The 22,085-nt window shown below is 38.9% G+C and overlaps 2 protein-coding genes across 9 annotated transcripts in view; one reads left to right on the top strand and one right to left on the bottom strand.

Annotated features, from left to right (window-relative positions):
• Hpse2 (heparanase 2 (inactive)) overlaps positions 1-22,085 on the top strand; it is a 686,746-nt gene that overhangs the window by 391,230 nt on the left and 273,431 nt on the right. For 3 of the 8 annotated variants that reach the window (XM_051146593.1, XM_051146594.1, XM_051146591.1), the window contains exon 4: positions 12,616-12,789. The exons of the other annotated variants lie outside the window; for them this stretch is intronic. In XM_051146593.1, coding sequence (XP_051002550.1) covers positions 12,616-12,789 — 174 coding nt within the window. The remainder of the gene's footprint in view (positions 1-12,615; positions 12,790-22,085) is intronic. 8 annotated transcript variants of the gene reach the window in all.
• LOC127189606 (40S ribosomal protein S28-like) lies at positions 10,715-10,976 on the bottom strand. The gene has a single exon (XM_051146600.1). It carries the CDS (start codon positions 10,952-10,954, stop codon positions 10,745-10,747), a length of 210 nt encoding a protein of 69 aa, XP_051002557.1. The 5' UTR covers positions 10,955-10,976; the 3' UTR covers positions 10,715-10,744.

Below are 22,085 nucleotides of genomic sequence, written 5' to 3'. Positions count from 1 at the left end.
AGACTTAGAAGAAAAATATACTTATTGTGTTGGCTTCTAAGATTATGTTTTACATATATAGTTTTACATTCACATGAGACATTTAGATAAAGCTAGTTGATATGGTAGATGTGGATTTTGGACCAGCTCTAGGCTCTCTATATTTTTCTGTGGATATAAAATATTAGCTAAAGGTAGAGAAGGTAAAGTCTTCGAGATGGATAAGGCTGGACAGATACTGTGTTCAATGAAAAGAGATGGGTGCAAAAGCCTCTTAGTTAAGACCCGTGTTCTTTCCTTGTAGTTGCTTGTTAATTTCCCAGAATTTTAAATTCTGAAGTTGTTCCATTAACTTGTTCCTTAGACATCAACTAAACCACATATTGTGTTTGCCCTGACTAGACCATAGCACCGGTGGCACTGACCTCCCAGTCACATTTTCAGTGATCCATGTTTCAGCCAGGTAAATATGAGGTGGATCCAAGGGTAAGAAGCATACCTTGATTAAGATGGGACTGTCAACCTACCCACACTGTTATTTGGGTCAGCCCCAGAATGTGTGGAAGCATGTTATGCAAATCAACCAAACCAAATAAAGATGATCATAAATCACACACATGTATGACTCCACAGTCTGGATAGCAATTCTGCAATGGAACAGCTCCAGACTGGCTCAGCAGAAGACAGTGAAAGGAAGAATGTTCTCACAACTCTGTGGAATAATTTGACTTTAACAAATATTGGTGCTGTGTTTCTGCTGATAGCAATCAGCACATGGAGAAAGGAGTTGAGATTCAGTTGTTCTCCCTACTCCTCAAAAGATTCTTTGTACTTTCTCCACAGGTGGAAGCTTGAGCCACCATTGGTGCTAGAGAGTCGTGACACTTGAGAATTCCTTTATCCCCAACCCTCCAATTTCTAATATGTTTAGAATCATGTTCGATGAACATCTACAACGAAGCAATGTAAGAAAGGGGAAAGGCCCAAATACTTCTTGTAGGGAAAGGCAAGACTGAGCCCAGTGGAAAAGGCAAGTGTTTGGCTGCCAATATCTATTACTTAACAACTGACATTTTCCAGATCTCACTTCAGGGAAGGCAACACCTGATTTCACTTAAAGTTGCAGCATCTGCAATGATGCTTTTCTCTGGCCAGGCTAAAGCCCCACCCACCGGCACCATGATGAGCAAAAGAAAAGAAGATGCAATTAGCTGTGAATGGGGGTTGGGGTGAGTTGAGAACCCAAGAGTCATCACCAGAATTCTGATCTGATTGTACAGATGGCTTCCTTAGAAGTTTCTCCCACATGTGCAACACCAGCAAACACATACAAGTGCCAAGAGGCAAAAACAAGACTGGCAGGATGATTTTTACATTCTGTGACTGGTTTTGGTGGTAGTGATTGTTCTAAGAGTTGTGCCTCTGCAGCCCCTGCTTTCCCCAATCACAATCACGGATGGACATGTGGAGCAGATAAAAACATTTCTCTCAAACGTTAGGCTTGCCAAAGAGAACTAGTAAAAGATGATCAGAGCACTAATGTTGAATTATGTGGTCTCTCATTTACAGCTCTTGGGCTCTGATCCAAAATGTCCAATGATGATGCCCACAGAAAGAAAGAACACACAACTGAACACTGTTCAGAATTTCAGTTTTCAAACAATAATTCTCATACTCAGCACTACTAATAACAGTTTCTCTCTAGAGTTTAAATATGAATGATTGTGGCCATGTTCAAGGCATGAACTTATAGTGATTCTTATCATACTTATAGTGATTCTTATTAGTCAACAAATGATAGACATCTAATTTTAATTAAGCATGATGCTGGAGCTCTAATTGTTATATACTTCTATATTTGTTTCATTCTAAAATAAGGATCATGATTATACTTCACTTCTCCCGATGCCACTGTCCATTCAGACCGTGTTTAAGTATCCCTTCCACTGTCTGAGTAATCTGCTTTCCCCAACTTAATAACCTGAGTAGATGGCCACAGACTTTTCTGGGGGTGAATTGTGATAATATATTATCCTACAATTTTCTCCTAAAGATCTGACCATTCTTCACTTAAAGGACTCACTATGTGAAAACACGCTCCACACCAGGAACTAGGCAGTAATGAGAGCGTGTTTTTTTTTTGTTTTTTTTTTGTTTTTTTTTTTTTAGGGCAGCTGTCTTCCTGACCCCACTGACATATTTTTTTTTGTTTTACTTTTGTATTTTTTGCGGGGGGGGGTAGCCATTAAGTAACACCCATATTTCTGTTTGTATATTTGCTTCTCGGTATGTCATGGTTTGCTGTTTTTACTAGTCTCTGATTGCAAGCTCAGCTGGTATCCCTTTAACCTTGCTAAGAACTTGGCCATTAGAAAGTAAGCATCATCACATGGGTCTGTTGCCTTGCCTACCCCCTTCCCAAATCATCTTCATGGTTTTGACAAGACTAAACTTTGCCTGTACATAAAAGTCATCATTAGTGTTCTTAGTGATTTGTTGCTCCTCTCACCAGCCTTGGTGAATAGGTCAAATAAGTTTTGAATATGGAATGTGCCCTCACTGGCTTATGCATTAAATACTTCATCTTGAGCTTGTGGGACTGGTTAAGGAGAGTGTGAAAACTTGAGAAGGTGAGAGCTGCCTAGAGAGAGTAAGTCTCAAGAAGTGTGACTTGGATGGTCTTGGTCCCTTCTCTTTTTTTCCACTATGAGGTAAACAGTTTCCTTCTTTCACATGCTTCTTCTACCATTACATGATGCCTTGCATTAATTGAGTCTAGAACTGTGGATTGAAGTCTCTCTAATCATGACTCAAAATAAAAATTTTTTAAATCCTCCATTTAAGATGTTCATGCAAAGCATTCGGTTACAGTTGTCCACATGTAACTACTACAATGTATTTCAGTTTCCCCTGTCACACAACCCTCAGACAGTCTTCCAGCCTTATTATAGCCATTCTATCAGGGCCACTTTTCTAAGCCCCTCACACCTCCCTCTAATCTGTTAGTGCAACTGGGAACACTTCTATTTTGCTCACAGTGGTCATAACTCTTCCTGGACTTCTAAACATGACAGTAGCAATAATTTTGCCCCATCTCCAGTGATCCTTGCCAGGATAGTAAATCTCATGTCCCAAAAAGTAATCCAGAATCCAGAAGGATGTCCTGGGATCCTCCTGGTAATTCCCACAATTCTTTGGCTGCATACTATTTTTATTTATTTAATTGGGCTAAATAAATTTATTGAACTCTAATTCTAATGGAGTTATTTGGCCATTGGCCAGGACACTAGTTGGGACAACTACTTGGGGTTATCAATGCTTTTGAATGGGAGGAGCATCTTGGGCATTTTTTAACAGTGTGGGTGGTACCTCTTACCAGGGATGGCTGAGCTGCTTTGAAAACATTTGGTTTTCAATGTGGCATTTACTTCAAATGCTCATCCAACCAGAGGCTCTAACCCATATTTTAGAGTTTTGGGTTGTTCTAACAAGCTCTTGGCAGCTTAACAGAGAAGACTTGATTCAGCATTCAAACACACCTGAAGACCTGTAGCTATCAAGATCTCTATGTTTTTGTTTAGCTGTATTTATTCTCTTATCACATGTGCTTAGTTACTTATTTACTGCAGCACAGCTTACTGCTTTTCTTCAGGATCTCAATTCAGTTTTGTATAACTTAAATCCTTGTTCTCTATGCAGACATTTCTTCTAATATATTTTAAAAACCCGAATTATTGAAACTATATCCCTCTACCCAGATGGGTGTTTTCTCAAATCACCACCACTGACATCTTTAGCTAATAAACTGAATTATCAATGCATGTTGCCTATCCCATTCAAGATGGCCTTCCGTTTCTCTCCTAGCTGGTATGCTAGCCAGTTGGAAACTCTGATCTCACTACCTGCTTTCTCAGACCATTTTCACTCTCTTTTGCAATGGTTTAGTTTTCCTAAGCAGGAGGCACCAGGATAGAATTATATGTGCCAGAGCTTGATTGGTGGCAATGGAGAACGGATGGTGAAGAAAGGCATCAGACCAGCTTAATGCCTGTGTGTAGAGAGAGAAATGGAGGATCAGGAGGAGAGACTATAGCGTATTCCCAAGAAAGGTACTGCCAGAACCCTAAGGTGTCTTCAAGCCAAAATTCTCTGTAGAAATAGTCTTGCAACGTATTGGGATGAAATTACCTCAGCACCACTAGTGTTAATGCTCAGCTACTGAGTAAAGATCAGCTCCTGGAATGTGTGAGCTCAGTATGAACAGAGTAATAAGGGAAGATGAACAGCATTAGGAATGGTCAGTCAGTCATGCTGTCTGTAGATTTGAATGGTACATTATCAGGGCTACATATGTGTACACACATATACACAGGATCACAGTTATACCTAGAGGTCAGATTCCACCATGCTATTACTATTATATTTTTAAAGTTTTGAAATTATAATTAAAATATAACTACATCCCTTCATTCTCTTCAATCCTAACTGTGCTTGGTGCCCCCTACTCCCTCTCAAATTGATGGTCAATTTTTGAAAATTACTGCTACACATGTATTTATACATGTGTATAAATTTATAAATACAATCTGCTGAGCCCATTTAGTGTTGCTCATGTGTATATGATATCAGGGCCGATCACATGGAATTGGATAGCCAAGTAGGAGTCTCTTCCCCGAGAGAGACTAGTTCTCCATTTCTCAGCAATCCTTGGTTGCCTAAAGTTCTTTTTCTAGGGCTAGTGCTCCATGAGGCTTCCCCCCTCCATTATAGCATGTCTATTTGTGTTGTCATCATTCAGGCCCTATTTAGGCAATCATAATGTTAAAGTAACGTGGGTTTTGCTCCCGTGTCACTTCTAGGAGACACAATCTCACAGCAGACTCCCTTGTCCTCCTCTGCCCCTTTTCCCACATTGTTCCCAGAGTTTTAGGTGTAGAATTTCTTTTGTAGATGTGTATACAATGTAGTGTCCACTACCCATAGTTTCCTTTGCTATAATTTGTGAATATGAGCCCATCTGTGACATAGCAGTGACCTACTGTGTCCAAGGAAACACATGATTAGAGACAATCTAATGGCTCTGGCACCTATGCACACAACAGTGGATGTGTGATGTCCACTATGTGGCTACTCCAACCACGAGAAAGTGGCACTTGTCAAGTAACGGATTTTTGTTAGTGATTACTAAGGTTAACTCTGTTGGTGGAAAGAGCCTCCATCATTAGCAGACCAGGTGGTAAAATAGGTTCACACAGTACATGAGGCAGAGTAGCTTGGAGAAGCAGAGTGCCCTATGCTATGGTGTTTATAGCCAGTCTCAAAAGCAGTGTTTCTAGATGATATGTAGATGCATATGTGGCAGGGATGTGGTACAAGCTCTGTGTCATGACAGAATCAAGCCCCCACTTATAACACTATTTATTTTGTTAAAGTCTTCTCAGCTTTGGTCCTGAAAGGAAGGATTTCCTCAGGTTGGCTCCTATGAGCATTTGATGTACCTCCATCAAGCTTAATCACTTCTTTAAATTTTATCACCACACAATCTCCTAGGTACATCTTACATATTCTCTAGCCTTGCCCTGGAATCCATTTCTACAAGAAACTCAAGCATGTTTTGTTAAAAAATGGTAATTATAAACCAAGATTTTGGTGTTAGGAATGTTTGTTTATGCTAGAAATCCATTGTTTCTAAAATTATTCTTACCTTTGTGTACATACCATAAATTATGTGTATATATTAAGAAATTATATATGGAGAGATGCCTAGACATATTTGTGTATGCATTTATATAAATATATACACACATATGTGTGTGTGTTGAATATTTACATTTTAATAGATGTTACAAAATATTTTCTAGAATTGCTATTCACATTTTTAGAAACATGTTTTAGGAGGACATTTCTTAAGAATAATATTAGCCTCTTCACTAATGTCAGGGTCTCTGTTATTTCCTCCTGCCTTCATTTAGATGGGTTCCGAATGGGATCCAAGACCTTCTCTACCAACTTACACTCCGTTTCCCTTTAATCTAGTTAAAATGATTAATGCAACAATTACTCTCCAGTCCTGAGTCTTCTGATAGTACTATAATATTTTATTCACAGACATTTTCAGAATCTCATTCTCCTCCAACAGCTTTAGTTAAACTGTAGGCATTTATGCTGATTTCTTTATATCCTAGTTAGGATTTCATTGCCCTGTCTAACCTGGAGATGTTAAGCTCTCAGTTTGGAGTTATCATCACTCTTTCAAAATGGCTATGGCCTCCTCTTAGGCAGTTTTCACACTTCTCTCTCTTAATTGCTACAATTAAATGCCCACTGTTGGTTTTGAACTGATGCACATCTCTAAATTCCAAAAGGCAGAGTCTGTTCAGAGTGTACCTCACTGAGTTTTCTTTGACAGTTTCCCCATTTTCTTGCTTATTTTTTTCTTTTTAAAGTTTCTACCAGATGACTGCCTAGGACTCAGCAGTATCATTCACTCTGAATTGAAACTTAAAACAATGAGTCTATTTTTTTAAAGCATTTAACAGTGTGCAGCAAGAGACATGACCTGAAGGAAGTGACCAGTGAGCCATGATGACTGAGGTTGGATAGCTGGATACAAACAATAAATGACATTGAATGGTTCAAAATAACACCTGTTAGTCAGGCATTTAGTAAGGTTTTTTATGTACCAGATACTGAATTGATGCTTCAGTCTGCCTTGAGAGAGAAAGACAGAACTGAACAATAAGCCTGATTAGCTAATTGCTATAATAGGGAAAGATAAAGAGCCAAGACAGAACAGAGATGCAATGTCTCTACTTGGCAAGTCAGAAGTTCCCACACAGAAAACCATTGATCTTTCTATGAAGAGAAAAGAAATGAGGAGAAAGGACATACCAGACAGTCAACAAGCCTGTAATAATATGGAGACATGAGAAAACACAGCTTATCTAAGAATGGTGGGGAGTTCTGACATAGTATACAGATTTCATTAGACTCCAGTATCTGAAAACTCTTTAGGCCAAATCCTACCCCTTATAGTCCCTTCCTTCCTTTGTCCCTTCATTCCTTCCTTCCTTTGTTCCTTCCTTCCTTCCTTCCCTCTCCTTCCTCTCCCTCTCTCTTTCTTTCTCTTTCTTTTGTGGGTGGTTATGGAACACCATGCAATAAAGTCAGGGAGCCATAAAAATGACTGAGACAACAGGATGTGGATCTAGGAAGATCCTCAACGTATGACACAGAAGCAGCAAGTCATCAAACAATATCATCCTGTCTATCTCCAGTGAGGTAGACAATCAAACATCAGTTCCTTACAGTCTCTTTCAACTTATATCAGTGATGTGGGGTGTGTGTGAGTGTGTGTGTGTGTGTGTGTGTGTGTGTGTGTGTGTATACATGTGTGTGTGTTCTGTTGTGTTTATGTGTGTCAGTGTTTATGTTTCTGTGTCTGTTTCTCTGTGTGTGTGTGTGTGTGTGTGTGTGTGTGAGTGTGTGTGAATGTCTGTCTCTGTGTGTCTGTGTGCAGGCACTAGAGGTCTAAATGGTGTATCTTACTAAACTGCTGTCCACCTTATATTTTGAGACAGATCTTTCATTGAAGCTAGAACTCATTGATTCAGCTAACTGGCTGGCTAATAAGCCTGAGGAATTTTACCGTCCCTGTGTCCTTAGTGCTGGGATTACACATACACATAGCCTTGCCCAGAGTTTTGAGTGGGTGCTGGTGTTTCAAGCCCTCAGGCTTGCATGGCAAGCACTTTACTGACTAGGGCTTTCCTCAGTCCAGCACTAGTGTTTTTAAGATGCAAGTTGGATTGTGTTCAAGAGTCTAGTGTTTCCTGAGCCATTCAGGATGAAAACCAGTTTTCAATAGCAAGTAGGGCCCTTTGTTACCTGGTCCTGATGGTAAGCTCAACTCACTATTCTCTCACTCATTCTGGGACAGCCATACCGGCCCCTCTCCTTCCCACATCTGTCATCTCATGTCATGTCCTTTCTTTTGCCCTTCCTGACGCTTTTGCATTGGAGTCCCTCTATGTATACCACTTGAGTTAATTCCCTGGCCTCTGTCACATCTCCACTTCGATGTTGCCTTCTCAGCCATGCCAATTCAAAGCAGCATACCAACTCGGGCCGCTTCTAGTTTTCTTCCACTCTGTTACTTCTCCTACCCGCCACATTAAATACAAGTTCAAGAGCGCAAGGGCCTGTCTTGCTCATAGCTAGGAAGAAAGTGAGAGGAGGGCAGTTTCCTAGAACACAGTGTAGTGCATGCTGAACAAATGCCTCTAAATGAGTAATGTGTCCTATTCTATTTTGTTGCTTATTGACTTGTTCTTTGGTTTGCTCCTTAAGTGTAGAATCTCACTCAGAGAAATCATCAATCATTTGCATCTCACTTTGTATTTATTGATATGTATCTATCCATCCATCCCCAACGCAAAGATTGCAGAAGTAGTGTTTTGACAAAAAAAAAAAGGGTTTACATCTTGAATTTAAGGAAATCAACATCTCGTGCTTCTCTGTTTCATTTTTCTGATAGTCCTTTCATTACCATAGACTTTCTACAAGTAAGTTGAGTCTGTTCTTTGCTCCCTATTTCTTTTTTTTTATTATTAATTTATTCTTGTTACATCTCAATGTTTATCCCATCCCTTGTATCCTCCCATTCCTCCCTCCCCCCCATTTTCCCATTATTCCCCTCCCCTATGACTGTTCCTGAGGGGGATTACCTCCCCCTGTATATTCTCATTGGGTATCAAGTCTCTTCTTGGCTACCTGCTGTCCTTCCTCTGAGTGCCACCAGGTCTCCCCCTCCAGGGGACATGGTCAAATGTGAGGCACCAGAGTACGTGAGAAAGTCATATCACACTCTCCACTCAACTGTGGAGAATATTCTGACCATTGGCTAGATCTGGGAAGGGGTTTAAAGTTTACCTCCTGTATTGTCCTTGGCTGGTGCCTTAGTTTGAGCGGGACCCCTGGGCCCAAATCTGCCTATCATATTGTTCTACTTGTAGATTTCTAGGACCCTCTGTATCCTTTTATTTTGCTATCTCCCATGCGTCTCTCATTTAGAGTCCCAATAGGATGCCTTTCCCTCTGTCCCAGTTTCCTGGTAAGTGAAGGCTTTCGTGGGACATGCGCCTTGGGCTAGTATGCAGATATAAGTGAGTATATACCATTTGATTCTTTCTGCTTCTGGGTTAACTCACTCATTATGATCATTTCTAGCTCAATCTTATCTCTTTTGAGTTTTGCACCTTCAAGAATCCCTGTCCGATGAACTCAGTGACTCCCCACCACCTCCACCTTTTGCTGCTCTGTTTATTGTAGTTGTTATTAACCATTAGTTAATACATGGTACAACATTGCTTTGCACCTCTCTTTGTGGTGGTTTAAAGACTGAAACTTCCATTTTTTTGTTTGTTTGGTTTTTGTTGTTGTCTGTTTTGCTTTTGATCTTTCTCTCCTTCCAGGTCTGCCACTCTCTTTCTTTTGAAACTTGTATGTATTGTATGTAGACAAGTTTTTACAAAGTTGCCTTCAGCCGTCTTTCAATCATGTTCTTCAGAAGTCCCAAGAACTTTCAGAGCACTAACTCTCAGCATAGCATGGAGATCCCCAAGCTGCTCAAGCTTACATCGCTCTAACTCCACGGCCTTTTCACTGGCTATAAAGTGGTGCTCATTAGAATTTTATTCTTGTGAAATGCAGGGCACATCGAGGTACTAGTACACTCTGGTGTACAGAGTAGAAAGTCAGCTTTAAGTATCTGCTTATTTGGATGGATCCCAAGGAGAAAATATTCCAAAGAAGGTTATATTTTTAAAGAATCTACTAAATTCTCTGCACTCAAATGCATGTATCTCTCTAATGCACTTCAGAGTGCATTTCTTAAATTAGCGATAATTATGTACATATGTCTCTCTTTGGTCTCTTCATTTTTATATGTTCATTTCATTACATACATTTTATATAACAAAATATTTGGGTTGTAAGAATTCTTCAAGATGACCATAAGGCATAAGTTAATGCGTGTTAGATAGTTATCTTATTTGAAAGCTACAGTGAGATACAATGCTAGACTTGAAGGACTTCATTGAAGAAGCCAGAATTAAAATTGTCCTGAATAACATTTTTTAAACTTTTAACATCCCATCCTACTTCTCGACTTTTATCTCTTTTTTTTTTGTTTGTTTTTTTCTTTTATCTCATTTATAAATTTTAAACTATTATTTCACAGTTCTTTATCTTGAATTGATCTTTTTGTAGATTTTTTTCCTTGCTTTGAACCATCAACTTATGAAATCACAGAGTAAGTACTTTTTGTGTTTGTTATATATGTACGTCATAGGCATGGGTCACTATTATGTAGACATAGTAAGTGCCAGAAAAAAGGCTAAGTAAAGCTAATCAATGTAGTTAAAATGGCTATCAGTCATTTATATTAAATTTCAATGCATTCTATTATGATTTTATTAATGGACATTTTAGTTTTACAAATAAAACTAAAACTTATAAGCATCTGTCATTGTGTGGCTGACAAATTGTAAGTGTAATCTATTTGGATGAATGAATATTTTACATGAATATAATTAACCTTCTGAGTACATATTTTAAAGGGCTTCATAATGGACCTCTTCTGATTCTTTCTTTTTTTTTTTTTTTTTTTTTTTTTTTTTTTTTTTTTTTTAATACAAATGCTTTATTTCACAGTTGCAGGTCATTCCATGGTTAAGTGGTGGATATCTAGGACCCAGCAACAGGGTCAGCGCAACCTCCGAGCCTCTCTTTCTGACTCCAATAGGGTGAGCACATCACCCTCTCGAATGAGGCCTTTGACGTTTCGGATGATAGAGCAGCTGGTGTCATCCATAAATTCCACACGCACCTGCGTGCACTGTCCCTGCGAACCGGTCCTGCCCAGCACTTTGGTTACCCTAGCCAGCTTTATGGGCTGCACGCGGCTCGTGTCCATGATGGCGGCGATCTGGCGGAAAGCCATCTTCTGATTCTTTAATATTAAAACTACCAAAGGGACCTTTAATGTGTCAGGGAACTTTGAAATTAAATTATTTTATCTAAAACAAAGCAAGAAAGATAGTAGAATTGCTCATGTTGTAGGTGCAATCTGATAATTATTGCCAAGGGTCTTTTAAATGATGATGGTTTTCCTTTAAAATATTTTTAATCTGGCTAGTTTATTATCCTATTCTTTTATAGAGTTTCATCACAATGGATACTTTTTAAAAGATCTCAAGTTAAAACCAAAACAATCTTGAGTCTTTCTTTTTAAAAAATTCCTGTCAGTCTTTTTTATATTTGCCCCGAGAGGGAATGAAAGTCTCATCACAAGTTTCCAGTGAATGAACTCTATCGGGGTGTGGCTAAGTGCAAGGGCAGATTTCTTGTTCTTTAAAACTAAATCAAAATTTTTGGATGAATCTTCTTTCTTTCTTCTTCTTCTTCTTTTGCATCTTTTTAAAATTTTTTATTCAAATACAATCATATCACTCCCCCTCCATCTCCTTCGTCCAGTCCTACCCCCTCCCCACCCTGTGTCACTCCCACACTCTTCCACATTCAAGGCTTCTTTTTAAAAATTCTACTTGATACATACGTGTGTGTGTGTGTGTGTGTGTGTGTAGAAAATATATAAATGCATCCCACTGGGTTCATTTATTATTGCTTGTGTATGTATTTTTTAGGGCTCAATATGTAATTGGATAGCCATTGAGGGGCTCATTCATAGGGAACACAATTTCTCTTTCTTCTCAGCAGTCATCTCAGAGCCTGTAGTTATTCATGTAGGGTGGGGTCCCATGAACATTTGCCCATCCACAGTGGCATGTCAGCTGTTGTTGGCATCATTCGGCTCTTGTTTAAGCAGCCGCATTATCAAGATGTTATGGGTAACTTTCCTATCATGTCTAGAAAATACAATCTTATACACACTTTCTGGTTTTGAAAGCTGACCAAGGCTTACAGGAGTGAAAGAAACTGATGACAGTAATAAAGGGAAGATGATTGGCAAAGTGGAAAGAATCTAGAAATAACTGGGCATTGTACTAATTAATGGAAATGAGAGCCAATCAAGAGTGGCTATAATAAAAATGAAAGGAAGAATGGGGTGGATATGAGATTATTTGGTATCAAGTCAATGTTTTTTTGTGGTTTAAGCTGATATAAACATATGACATATATCCAAAATGGTTATAAAATGTCCATTCTCAAAAATACTCCGTGTGGACCAGAGGTGAAATGATTGTAATTCTTGGCCTGCTGAGTTTCTAAACTGACCAACTAGTTTTTTGTGGCCTTATACCTTGACATGTATACTGTCAGTATTAGAACTAGATAATTTGGGAAATCCTCCTCTTTTAAACATCTGCAATTCTACCTGTTGGTTAACAAATACAATGTACTGTGAGACAGGCTTGGTTTCTGCTGTGTGCAGGCTCTGTCTGAAATTCTAAGTTGCTGTTTCCCCCAAATCACCTCAAAACGCATCAGAAGGTAATGGTGTCCTTTACGAGCTTGTCTAAGCAGTTCCTTGCTAGCAGGAAAGGCTTCTGTAGTGGCTAATATTTTCCTTTTGTTGAGATTTGAAAGTATAAGCCTTTCTCTGCTTCTTCCCAGCCAGGTCTCTAGACAAACTTTATAACTTTGCTGATTGCTCTGGACTCCACCTGATATTTGCTCTAAATGCACTGCGTCGTAACCCCAATAACTCCTGGAACAGTTCTAGTGCCCTGAGCCTGTTGAAGTACAGTGCCAGCAAAAAGTACAACATTTCTTGGGAACTGGGTAATGGTAAGTAAGGATGTCATTTCCTATGAATTGATAAAATAAAGGAAAAAATAAGTTGACTTGGATATAATCTTAGTTAGAGACTCACTTTAGGGCACTGCTCCAGAAAACAATTGAGATGCTTGGCCACTGAGCTGACTGTTGTCTTAGTTAGGGTTTTTTCTTACTGTGATGAAACACCATGTCCAAAAGCAACTTGTGGAGAGGAGACTTATTTGGCTTACATATCCCAAGTCACAGTCCACTGAGGGAAGCCAAGGCAGGAATTCAAAACCGAGCAGAAACTGGAGGCAGGAGCTAATACAGAGGCCATGGAGGGTTGTTGCTTGCTGTCTTGAGCCTCATGGTTTGCACAGCTTTGCTTTATTATAGAACTCAGGTACCACCAGCTCAAGGATAGCCTCACCCACAATGGGCGTGTCCTTCCCCATCAATGACTAATAAAATTCCCTCCAGGTCTGCCTACAGCATGATCTTTTCAAGGCATTTTTCTCAGGTGAGTTTCCCTGTTCTCAGATATTTCTAGCTTGTGTCAAGTAAAACTAGCTAGCACAACTGTCAACATGGTATAAGACCAAAGTAGTTAAGGGCAGTAGATTCAGTTAATTCACACCACATAGTTCTCTCTGGATACCTCCCTGCAGATGTGGGTGGAAATCACACACAGAAAGAAAGAAGAAAGAAGAAAGAAAAAAAAGAAAGAAAAGGAAAGAAAGAAAAAGAAAGAAAAGAAAGAAAGAAAGAAAAGAAAAAAAAGAAAGAAAGAAAGAAAAGAAAAGAAACAAGAAAGAAAGAAAAAGAAAGAAGAAAGAAAGAAAGGAAAGAAAGAAGAAAGAAGAAAGAAAAGAAAGAAAGAAAGAAAGAAAGAAAGAAAGAAGAAGAAAGAGCCAGGCACAGTGTGCTGATGGTGACTAACAAGTTCATGTTAAACCACATAAAACCTGAGCTTTCTTGTGCAATGCATAGTTGAGGGAACATTGGTCCTGAAAGATGATCCTTATAAATAGCTCATTGGATCCTTGCCAGACAAATTCTTGGAGCACTACATGCATTGCACAGGTGCACTTGCTCATATTTATTGCATACTGGAATTTGAAGTTTTCTTAACAAGGCAAAGGAGAAGGAACAAATAAGAAAAAACTCTATATATTTTAGCAGCATCCACCAATGGAACCCAACTTTCATCTTCTTTCTTCTTCTAGTCTCTCTTCATTCCTGGAATAGAGGAAATTTTAAAAGAATTGGGGTAAAAAGTAATAGAGAATTTACTAAACCAGAGAGAAATGGTTGTCTTTGATCTGGCTTTCCTTTCTTTTTAGTATATTGTACTATAGAACTAAAATTAAAAAAAGAAAAAACTCAACTAGTTACAGATAAGATAAAAATAAAAATAAAATCTTACTCATGAGTCATTGATGGGAATGTGGGAATGCTTTTTCAGAGTTTTGAGAACTTGGAAGGTGAGGGTTGGTTCAGCTAAAATAATTTTTCACTTAATATAATTGGAGAAGTTTAGTAGCAAGACCAAGTGAGAAGAATAAACATATTTCTATACAGTTATTGATTAAGAACTGCCCTTCCCATCTGTTCTTTCCTTCAAAATGCCCTATATAATTCATAACCAGAGCAAAGTACATTCAAAGAGTGTTATTACTTGACCACCAAGCATGTGATTCTCATCATCATCTTTTGAAATGCCTCTTCAGGGCTTACCGAAAGTAAAAGGCCATTTGAAGGGAAGTAAGAGGCACTGTTGTTATGTGCAAACAGGGGTGTAGGTGGGGCTAGAAAAGTAAAGAACCAAATTTATGACTTATGGATTTAACAAAGCAAAAGAAAGTACAAGTCAGCTTGTCAGTACTTAGTAGGTCAGTTTGACTCTCTGTCCTGGACAGTTTCAGCATAGCCTTTTCTTTCTCCTTCCTTTTTCTCTTTTATGTGTTTCTTTTTAATTCTCAGACATTTCAAGTACATTCTCACTTACAAACAAGCCCTTCCCAAGCAGGGAAGGGTAATTTTAAGGTAAAGTTGGGAGAACGCTAACTGTGCTAATGCACATCAGGTATGCCCTCTTTTATGTTATTCTTTGAAAACTTTCACAAAACTTTTAAAAAATATTTTGATTGTTTGATAGTTTTACTCACATTTCCCTGACCTACCCATCTCAGTTTATCTTTGGGTTTCCAGAAACTGTAATTTGTTTTGCAGTTACTGGGTACATCTTATATGGTCATATCTTACAAAATACCAATACATTTTGTTCACAATTCTCTGTGGTTTGTGTGTCCTTTCCTGCTCAGGGTTGTTGGCGTGGTCACCACTCATGCCTGGATTTGTTTCTCCAGTTTTCTTTCCATTTTCTTTGTATAACCTTATCTTTTGGATAGAATGAGTGACAAGAAATCTGGCCAATCCTTATCACCCATCCTTTCATTCTTTTCCTCTTACCAAGCACATTATCTCAAGAACAAATCTAGTGCTTGAAAACCAAAGTAGGCATTTGTTCAGTTGTTTCTTCTAGAGTGGCTGGATTCGAGGTGACTAAGTCTGCTTTTTAGTTTTTCCTTTGAAATTAAAGAATAATGAGGCTGTACCCACCCAGGCAAGGCTGTACCCACCCAGGCAAGGCTGTACCCACCCAGGCAAGGCTGTACCCACCAAGGCAAGGCTGTACCCACCGAGGCAAGGCTGTACCCACTGAGGCAAGGCTGCACCCACCAAGGCAAGGCTGTACCCACGAGGCAAGGCTGTGCCCACTGAGGCAAGGCTGTACCCACCGAGGCAAGGCTGTGCCCACCGAGGCAAGGCTGTACCCACTGAGGCAAGGCGTGCCTAATATCAAGAGGCAGCAATGTGACATGTTCAAAGGTCTAAGAAAGGAGACTTTCCTGACAAGATTTTCAAGATTATTTTGTGGCTATAAAGTGTGACACCCATGAATTGTAAACTTTGTAATTGATTAATAGTAGGTGATAATTATAATGTATTATATTTGTATTACTCACTGGTGAACTGAAATAAAGAATAATAGAGAATTGTACCACTGGGATACAAACTGGGGAAATATATAAGAATTGCAATTCAAGTCTGTTCTACAGAAGTGGTGTTCTTTAGAAAATTGTATTTAACAAAAAAATTAGCATAAGATAATATGCTACTTTACACTGAATGGCCACTTTGGAAATCTATCTGGCGCTTTCTTAGAAAAATAGGAATAGGGCTTCCTCAAGACCCAGCTATTCCACTCCTTGGAATATACCCAGAAGATGTTTCAGCACACAACAGGAACATATGCTCAACCATGTTCATAGCAGCCTTATTCATAATAGCCAGAACATGGAAACAGCCTAAGTGTCCCTCAGTAGAAGAATGGATAAAGAAACTGTGGTACATTTACACTGGAATACTACTCAGCTATTAAAAACAAGGAATTCCCGAAATTTGTGGACAAATGTATGAACTAGAAATGATCATAATGAGTGAGTTAACTCAGAAGCAGAAAGAGTCAAATGGTATATACTCACTTATATCTAGACACTAGCCCAAGGGGCACATCCCATGAAAGTCTTCACCTACCAGGAAAGTGGGTGAGAGGGGAAGACATCCTATTGGGACTTTAGGTGAGAGAAGCAGGGAAGAATGGGGAAATAGAAGGATCCAGAGGGTCCTAGAATCCTACAAGAAGAACATTATGACAGGCAAATCTGGGCCCAGGGGTCCTGCTCAAACTATGGCACCAGCCAAGGAAAATGCATGCAGTAAACTTCGAACTCCTACCCCGATCTAGCCAATGGATAGGACATTCTCCACAATTGAGTGGAGATGGGGACTGACTTTCACACGAACTCTGGTGCTCCACATTTGACTATGTCCCCTGGATGGGGAGGCCTGGTGGCACTCAGGGAAGGCTAGCAGACCACCAAGAAGAGACTTGATACCCTATGAGCATATACAGGGGGAGGAGCTCCCCCTCAGTCACAGACACAGGGGAGGCAAGTAGGGAGAAAATGGAAGGGAGGGAGGAATGGGAGGATACAAGGGATGGGATAACAATTGAGATGTAATATGAATAAATTAATAAAATATTTTTAAAAAATAATAAGTTGAATGACCACTATATTACATATTTGTTACAAATGTATTATAGAAATGCTTATTTCCATAAACTAGTAAAATCTACTAGGCAATTATTAAATCAGTGTCATGTATTTGTACCCACACTGGGCCCATATAGGGTCACCTATTCTCTTCTGATTTTAGCTATCTAATTCAGTTCCTTGGTGTCTATTGTGTCACTTGATATAACAAATTTTTTGCCTTTAGGAAACTTATCCTTTTAAAGATAATAATTATTTTATCTTAGCTATCCAGGGTCATTCATTTATTTGCTAAACATTTACTTGACTTTTACCCAAGAATAACTGTAACAAATAAATAATATTTATACATCTTATTATGTATATCCACATATATGATAGCCTTCCAACGTCCAGACACAAGCTGAACCACAATTTTAAACGTATTACCAGTTATTAATGAGTATAAATCATAGTTTGGACAAGTGTTTCAAGGGATAAAATTTTGATGTCAAGCAAAAACTGTAGGGGAAGTAGAAGGAGGAGGGAAAATAAAAAACTATAGTTTCTACATGTGCTTGCTTTTCTCCTTTCCCCCTTCCAATCTGCATCTCACTGCAACCTTCTCCTTGTCACTTCCTGCCCTACAGATTCCTGCACACATCAACATGATACTTACTTAGTGTATGATTTGAGCATGTACTGTGCAGAATATTATGCAAGTATGAGATAAAAATAAAGTTTCCTTGGGCTCCATGATGGTTAATCTTGACTGCATGCAAAGTGCCTAGATTAGAAAACACACTTCCAGTTGTGTCTGCACTTCCAGAAATGCAGAAGAGAAGGCCTAAGAAAAAGACAGCCTGCCTGAAGGTCCTCACTCAGTTCTGGAGTAAGGACTGAGAGCGAAATAAAAGAAGGCATCTGCTAGTGGGGCGCTCTCTCTCTCTCTCTCTCTCTCTCTCTCTCTCTCTCTCTCTCTCCTCTCTCTCTCTCTCTCTCTCTCCTTCCTGATGGCTAATACTAGCTGAAATGCTTTGCCAACACACTCTCCTTACCAATTCTTCTTCCTCACCTCAGGACTAAAATAAGGCAGTTGGTCTGCTGTGTGCTGAAACCCTTAGTTAAAATCAACCCGTCCTCCCTTAAAACTTTTCTCTCACGTATTTGTCAGTGATAAAAATTCCAATACACACACACAAACACTCATGCACATATACGCATATACTCATGCACACACATGGATGCACGTGCATGTGTACACACACACACACACACACACACACACACACACACACACACAAAGACTGCCACCAAAAAGGATTGTTAATAGAAAGTACTAGCTGAAAATATGCCTCAGAAGCTTTTGTTAACTGGTTTTGGAGAGGATTGAAGATGTACACTAGGGAAACCCTAGAATGATACACCCAGAGCCTGATGGGAGATTCTGGTGGAAGCACTGAAGACCAGAAAGCCCACATGACTGTGGATAGTAAAGACTATGCTTGTGACACTTCACATAGGAACAAGAAATCCACTGTGAAATGAATCAAAAGTTATTCGTGTTACATTGTGGCAAAGAAATTAACAATTTTTGTCCATTCCCTGACATGTTGTAGAAGCCTTAAATTAAAGGGGATGGACTAATTAATCTGGCAATGGAAATTTTACTTCAGCCAGGCCTAAATTAAGGCTATAGGAAGAGTCTTGACAGGAGCCTTTGTCTGTGTATATAGTTAAAATTTGTGAGAAAAAGGAGAACAGAAAGATTTGAAGAACTTGCAGCTTGGGCACAAGAAGCATGATCAAATTTGGGATTGAGGAGGGTGCGGTGGTTGAAGACATCAGTCTAATTTTTTTCTTTTGGAATGTTTCGGGCTTTTTATTTTTAATTTGTTTACTTTACATCCCACTGTAGTCTCCCCTCCCCGTCTCCCCTTAGCCCCACCCTCCTTCCCTAGTCCTCCAAAAGGGTGAACTCTCCTCCCCTATCATTTGGTCCCAGCCTATCAAGTCTCATCTGGACTGCCTGCATCCTCTTCCGCTGTGGCCTGCCAAGGCCACCTTGCCAGGAGGAAGTGATCAATGAGTGGGCACCAGAGTTCATGTCAGAGGCAGCTCCTACTCCCCATATTATGGGACCCACAAGGAGATTGTGCTGCCTGTCGACTGCATCTGAGCAGGGGGTCTTTTTAATGAGTAATAACATATAATTTGCATAAAGAAAGATACCTTGAGAGGGTCTGGAAAGCTGGCCAGCCCTATCCACTTCAGAGTCAAAGGTAGAAAGGAGTAAATTCACTTGAAATATTTTGCTTGGAGAAGAGAGTTTGGGCTGCCCTGTCAGCACAGAGTCTCCTGAGGAAGTGTTGCCATACATCCAACCTCCGAGTTGCTTAGCAACTACTTGAGCTAATAGCATGTCTTGGTGGTGTCCTTCTGCTGCTTGATTTTTAGGCAAACAAAGCACAAGAGTTACAGGGTGATGAGGGCTTTTGCCCAGATTTCAGATGGAAGTCTGGAGGCAGACAAGGTATAGCAGGGAGAGCAGGCACATTAAATATGTGCTATCAAGTGACACCTTATACAATGAGGTCAAATTTTGAATCTTATTTAAAAGACTTTCATCTATGATTGTGATTATGTGGCCTCCTACAAAGAGAGTAATTGGAGAAGACATTTCCAGGAGTCTGAGAAAGAGGGTAGTGGACGTGTGGAGCAGGCAGGATTTTTAAGCTGATAAATGAAGTCAGGATGCTACTGTGACTATAGATGCATAATCTTGCCCGTATTCCTATGTAATGCAAAGAATATGCCATAATATAAGTTACAGACTCTAGTGCCAAAATAAGGTATCAATATTGGTTTATCAACTGTAACACTACCCCAAACCAAGACAAGACATCTATAATATGGGAAATTGAGTATGATTTGTTGTGTGTATGCCTGTGTGTGGTGTTTATATGCCTGTAGTAAGAGAAAACTAACTATTCAGACCTCTTCATTCTATATGTGCAACTCTCTATAACAGTAAAATTGTTCTAAAATACAAGACTGAAATACACTAAGACAAATAGTGGAAACAAACACCTTAGAAAGATGAGTGTACCTCTCCTAGGCTTTCATTGCTTCGTGTGTAAAATTAGGAGGCTGTACTAGATGTCCACACCATCTCTAAAATTCAATGAGCCGCAGTCATTAGAAAGTGCCTTTCTTATTATTATAACCTCCATTGTAAAAAATAAAGTCAGTCTACTAGGCTGACAGTATCAGCCAGGATCCAAAAGCGCATTAGCAAATGCCAAGCCAACAACTCTGACATTATTGGTCACAGTATGCTAGAACACTCTTTGGAAAGATGTTTTCAGTATTTTGAAAGTAAAAAAGGAATCACATAATAATTATGCAAGGTTATGACTCCAGACTCATTTAATTTGCCTGAAATTTTGGAAAGTTCATATGTTCCACTCAAGGAAAAGTTTGGAAGTTTACTTTCTAGTCCTAGGCCTCCTTTCCTTGTGCTGGAAGTTCCAAAGCTTTTGGTATAATCATACCACTGTAATTTTTATAGAGATGTGAAGGCTGGCAATCAATAATTCCTGAGGGGAAACACCAGGTGATAATGCCTAATTATTGGCTGTGCTGAGCTAGTATCTCAGGCCTTCCAAGTCCCTAAAGCTTGATGTCAATTGATCCATCAATGAGCCAGTGCCAACACATAGTGCAGTTCTGCAGTCATATTTTTAATTTATGTCCTTTGTAATTCTATAAGTAATGCCAATCTTGTCAAGACAAAATCCTAAGCAATCATATACTGTCTTTATGACATTGATATTAAGCAGGTGTATAAAATGTTTTATGCTTCATGAAAATTTTTGGAGATGAAGGAAACCTTAAGATGCACTAGGATTTAGTGATGATTTAAATGTAGCTTTGCATCGATTTTATGCATAACTGTTTTGTATTTCTCATGCAATGTATATTTTCATCAAGTATAATGGTTGCTAGATGGGCAAAAGCATGTATATATGGACACATAGTCTCATTCCTAACTTCTCTAGTTTTATACTGCTTTGGTATAAAGGAGTTAAAATTATACTATGTATATAAAGCAAGTTAAATATTCCTGGGTATAGGTAGCTAATAAAAATAAGGAAAATTTTAAAAATTAAAAATAAAAAGGAAGATGAGTATAAACTTTATAGTCAGTTTTAGACACAACTAGCAGTTGAAAGAATATTGTTAAACAGGAATTGACATAGGCATATCTTGAAAGAAGACATACAAATGGCCAGCAAGCACATGAGTGTGTGGTTATCATCATTAGCCACCAAAGAAAAGTAAATCAGTATTTCACCACTCAGTATGTTAGCAGTAGGCTTTTCCCATGCAATATTTACTAAGCTGGAGAAGTTTCCCTTCTAGTCAGAGTTTGTTGGGAACATTTATCATTTTTCAAATGCCTTTTTGTGTTTGTACATACCGATGCTGTACTCTGGTTGTTTAATCCATCAAAACAGTAGTTTATATTCGTCGGATTGATATTAAATCAACCTTGCATTCCTGGCATTAGTCCCACTTGATCACAGTGTTTGACTTTTTTGTATATGCTGTTGAAATTGGTTTGTATATATTTTCTGGAGAATTTTGTATCTGTTTATGAGGAATATTCATCTGTAGTTTTCTCTAAGTGTCTCTGTCTACCACTGGTAACAAAAATATTGGCCTCCTAAAGTGAATTGTGAAGCATGCTCCCTCCTGTTTTCTGGAAGACTTGTAAGGAATTGATATTTCTTCCAATGCTTAAGGAATCTACTTGAGTCTAGGCTTATTTGTTTTGTATTGTTTTGTTTTGTTTTAATTACCACTTCAATGTATCTTTTCTGTTTATATGTTTCTTCAGAGTTTCTAATTTCCTTAAGTCTGGTGCTTTGTTTATTTTGTGAAACAATCTCTCTGTAACTTAGGTTAGACTCAAGCTTGCTATGAATCTCATGCTGGCCTTGAATTCATAATTCTCCTTCCTCCGCCTCAATTACAGGCATGAGCAAAGTCGGTTTTAATCATGTATGTCTTTCTTGATTTTTTTCATCAACTCATTATCTAGTCATTTCCATAAAGTTATTCTTAGTAGTCCTTTACCAGTTTAGCTATTTGAGTTCCTTTATGGGTTTCATTATTTATTTTGTTTTCTTCCTTAGTCTGTCCACCTAAGGGACTGTC

Source organism: Acomys russatus, chromosome 5 (genome assembly GCF_903995435.1).
Source record: "Acomys russatus chromosome 5, mAcoRus1.1, whole genome shotgun sequence".
NCBI classification, from domain to species: Eukaryota; Metazoa; Chordata; class Mammalia; order Rodentia; family Muridae; genus Acomys; species Acomys russatus.
Note: the sequence above shows the minus strand (reverse complement) of the source record. Positions and strands in the feature narration are given on the sequence as shown.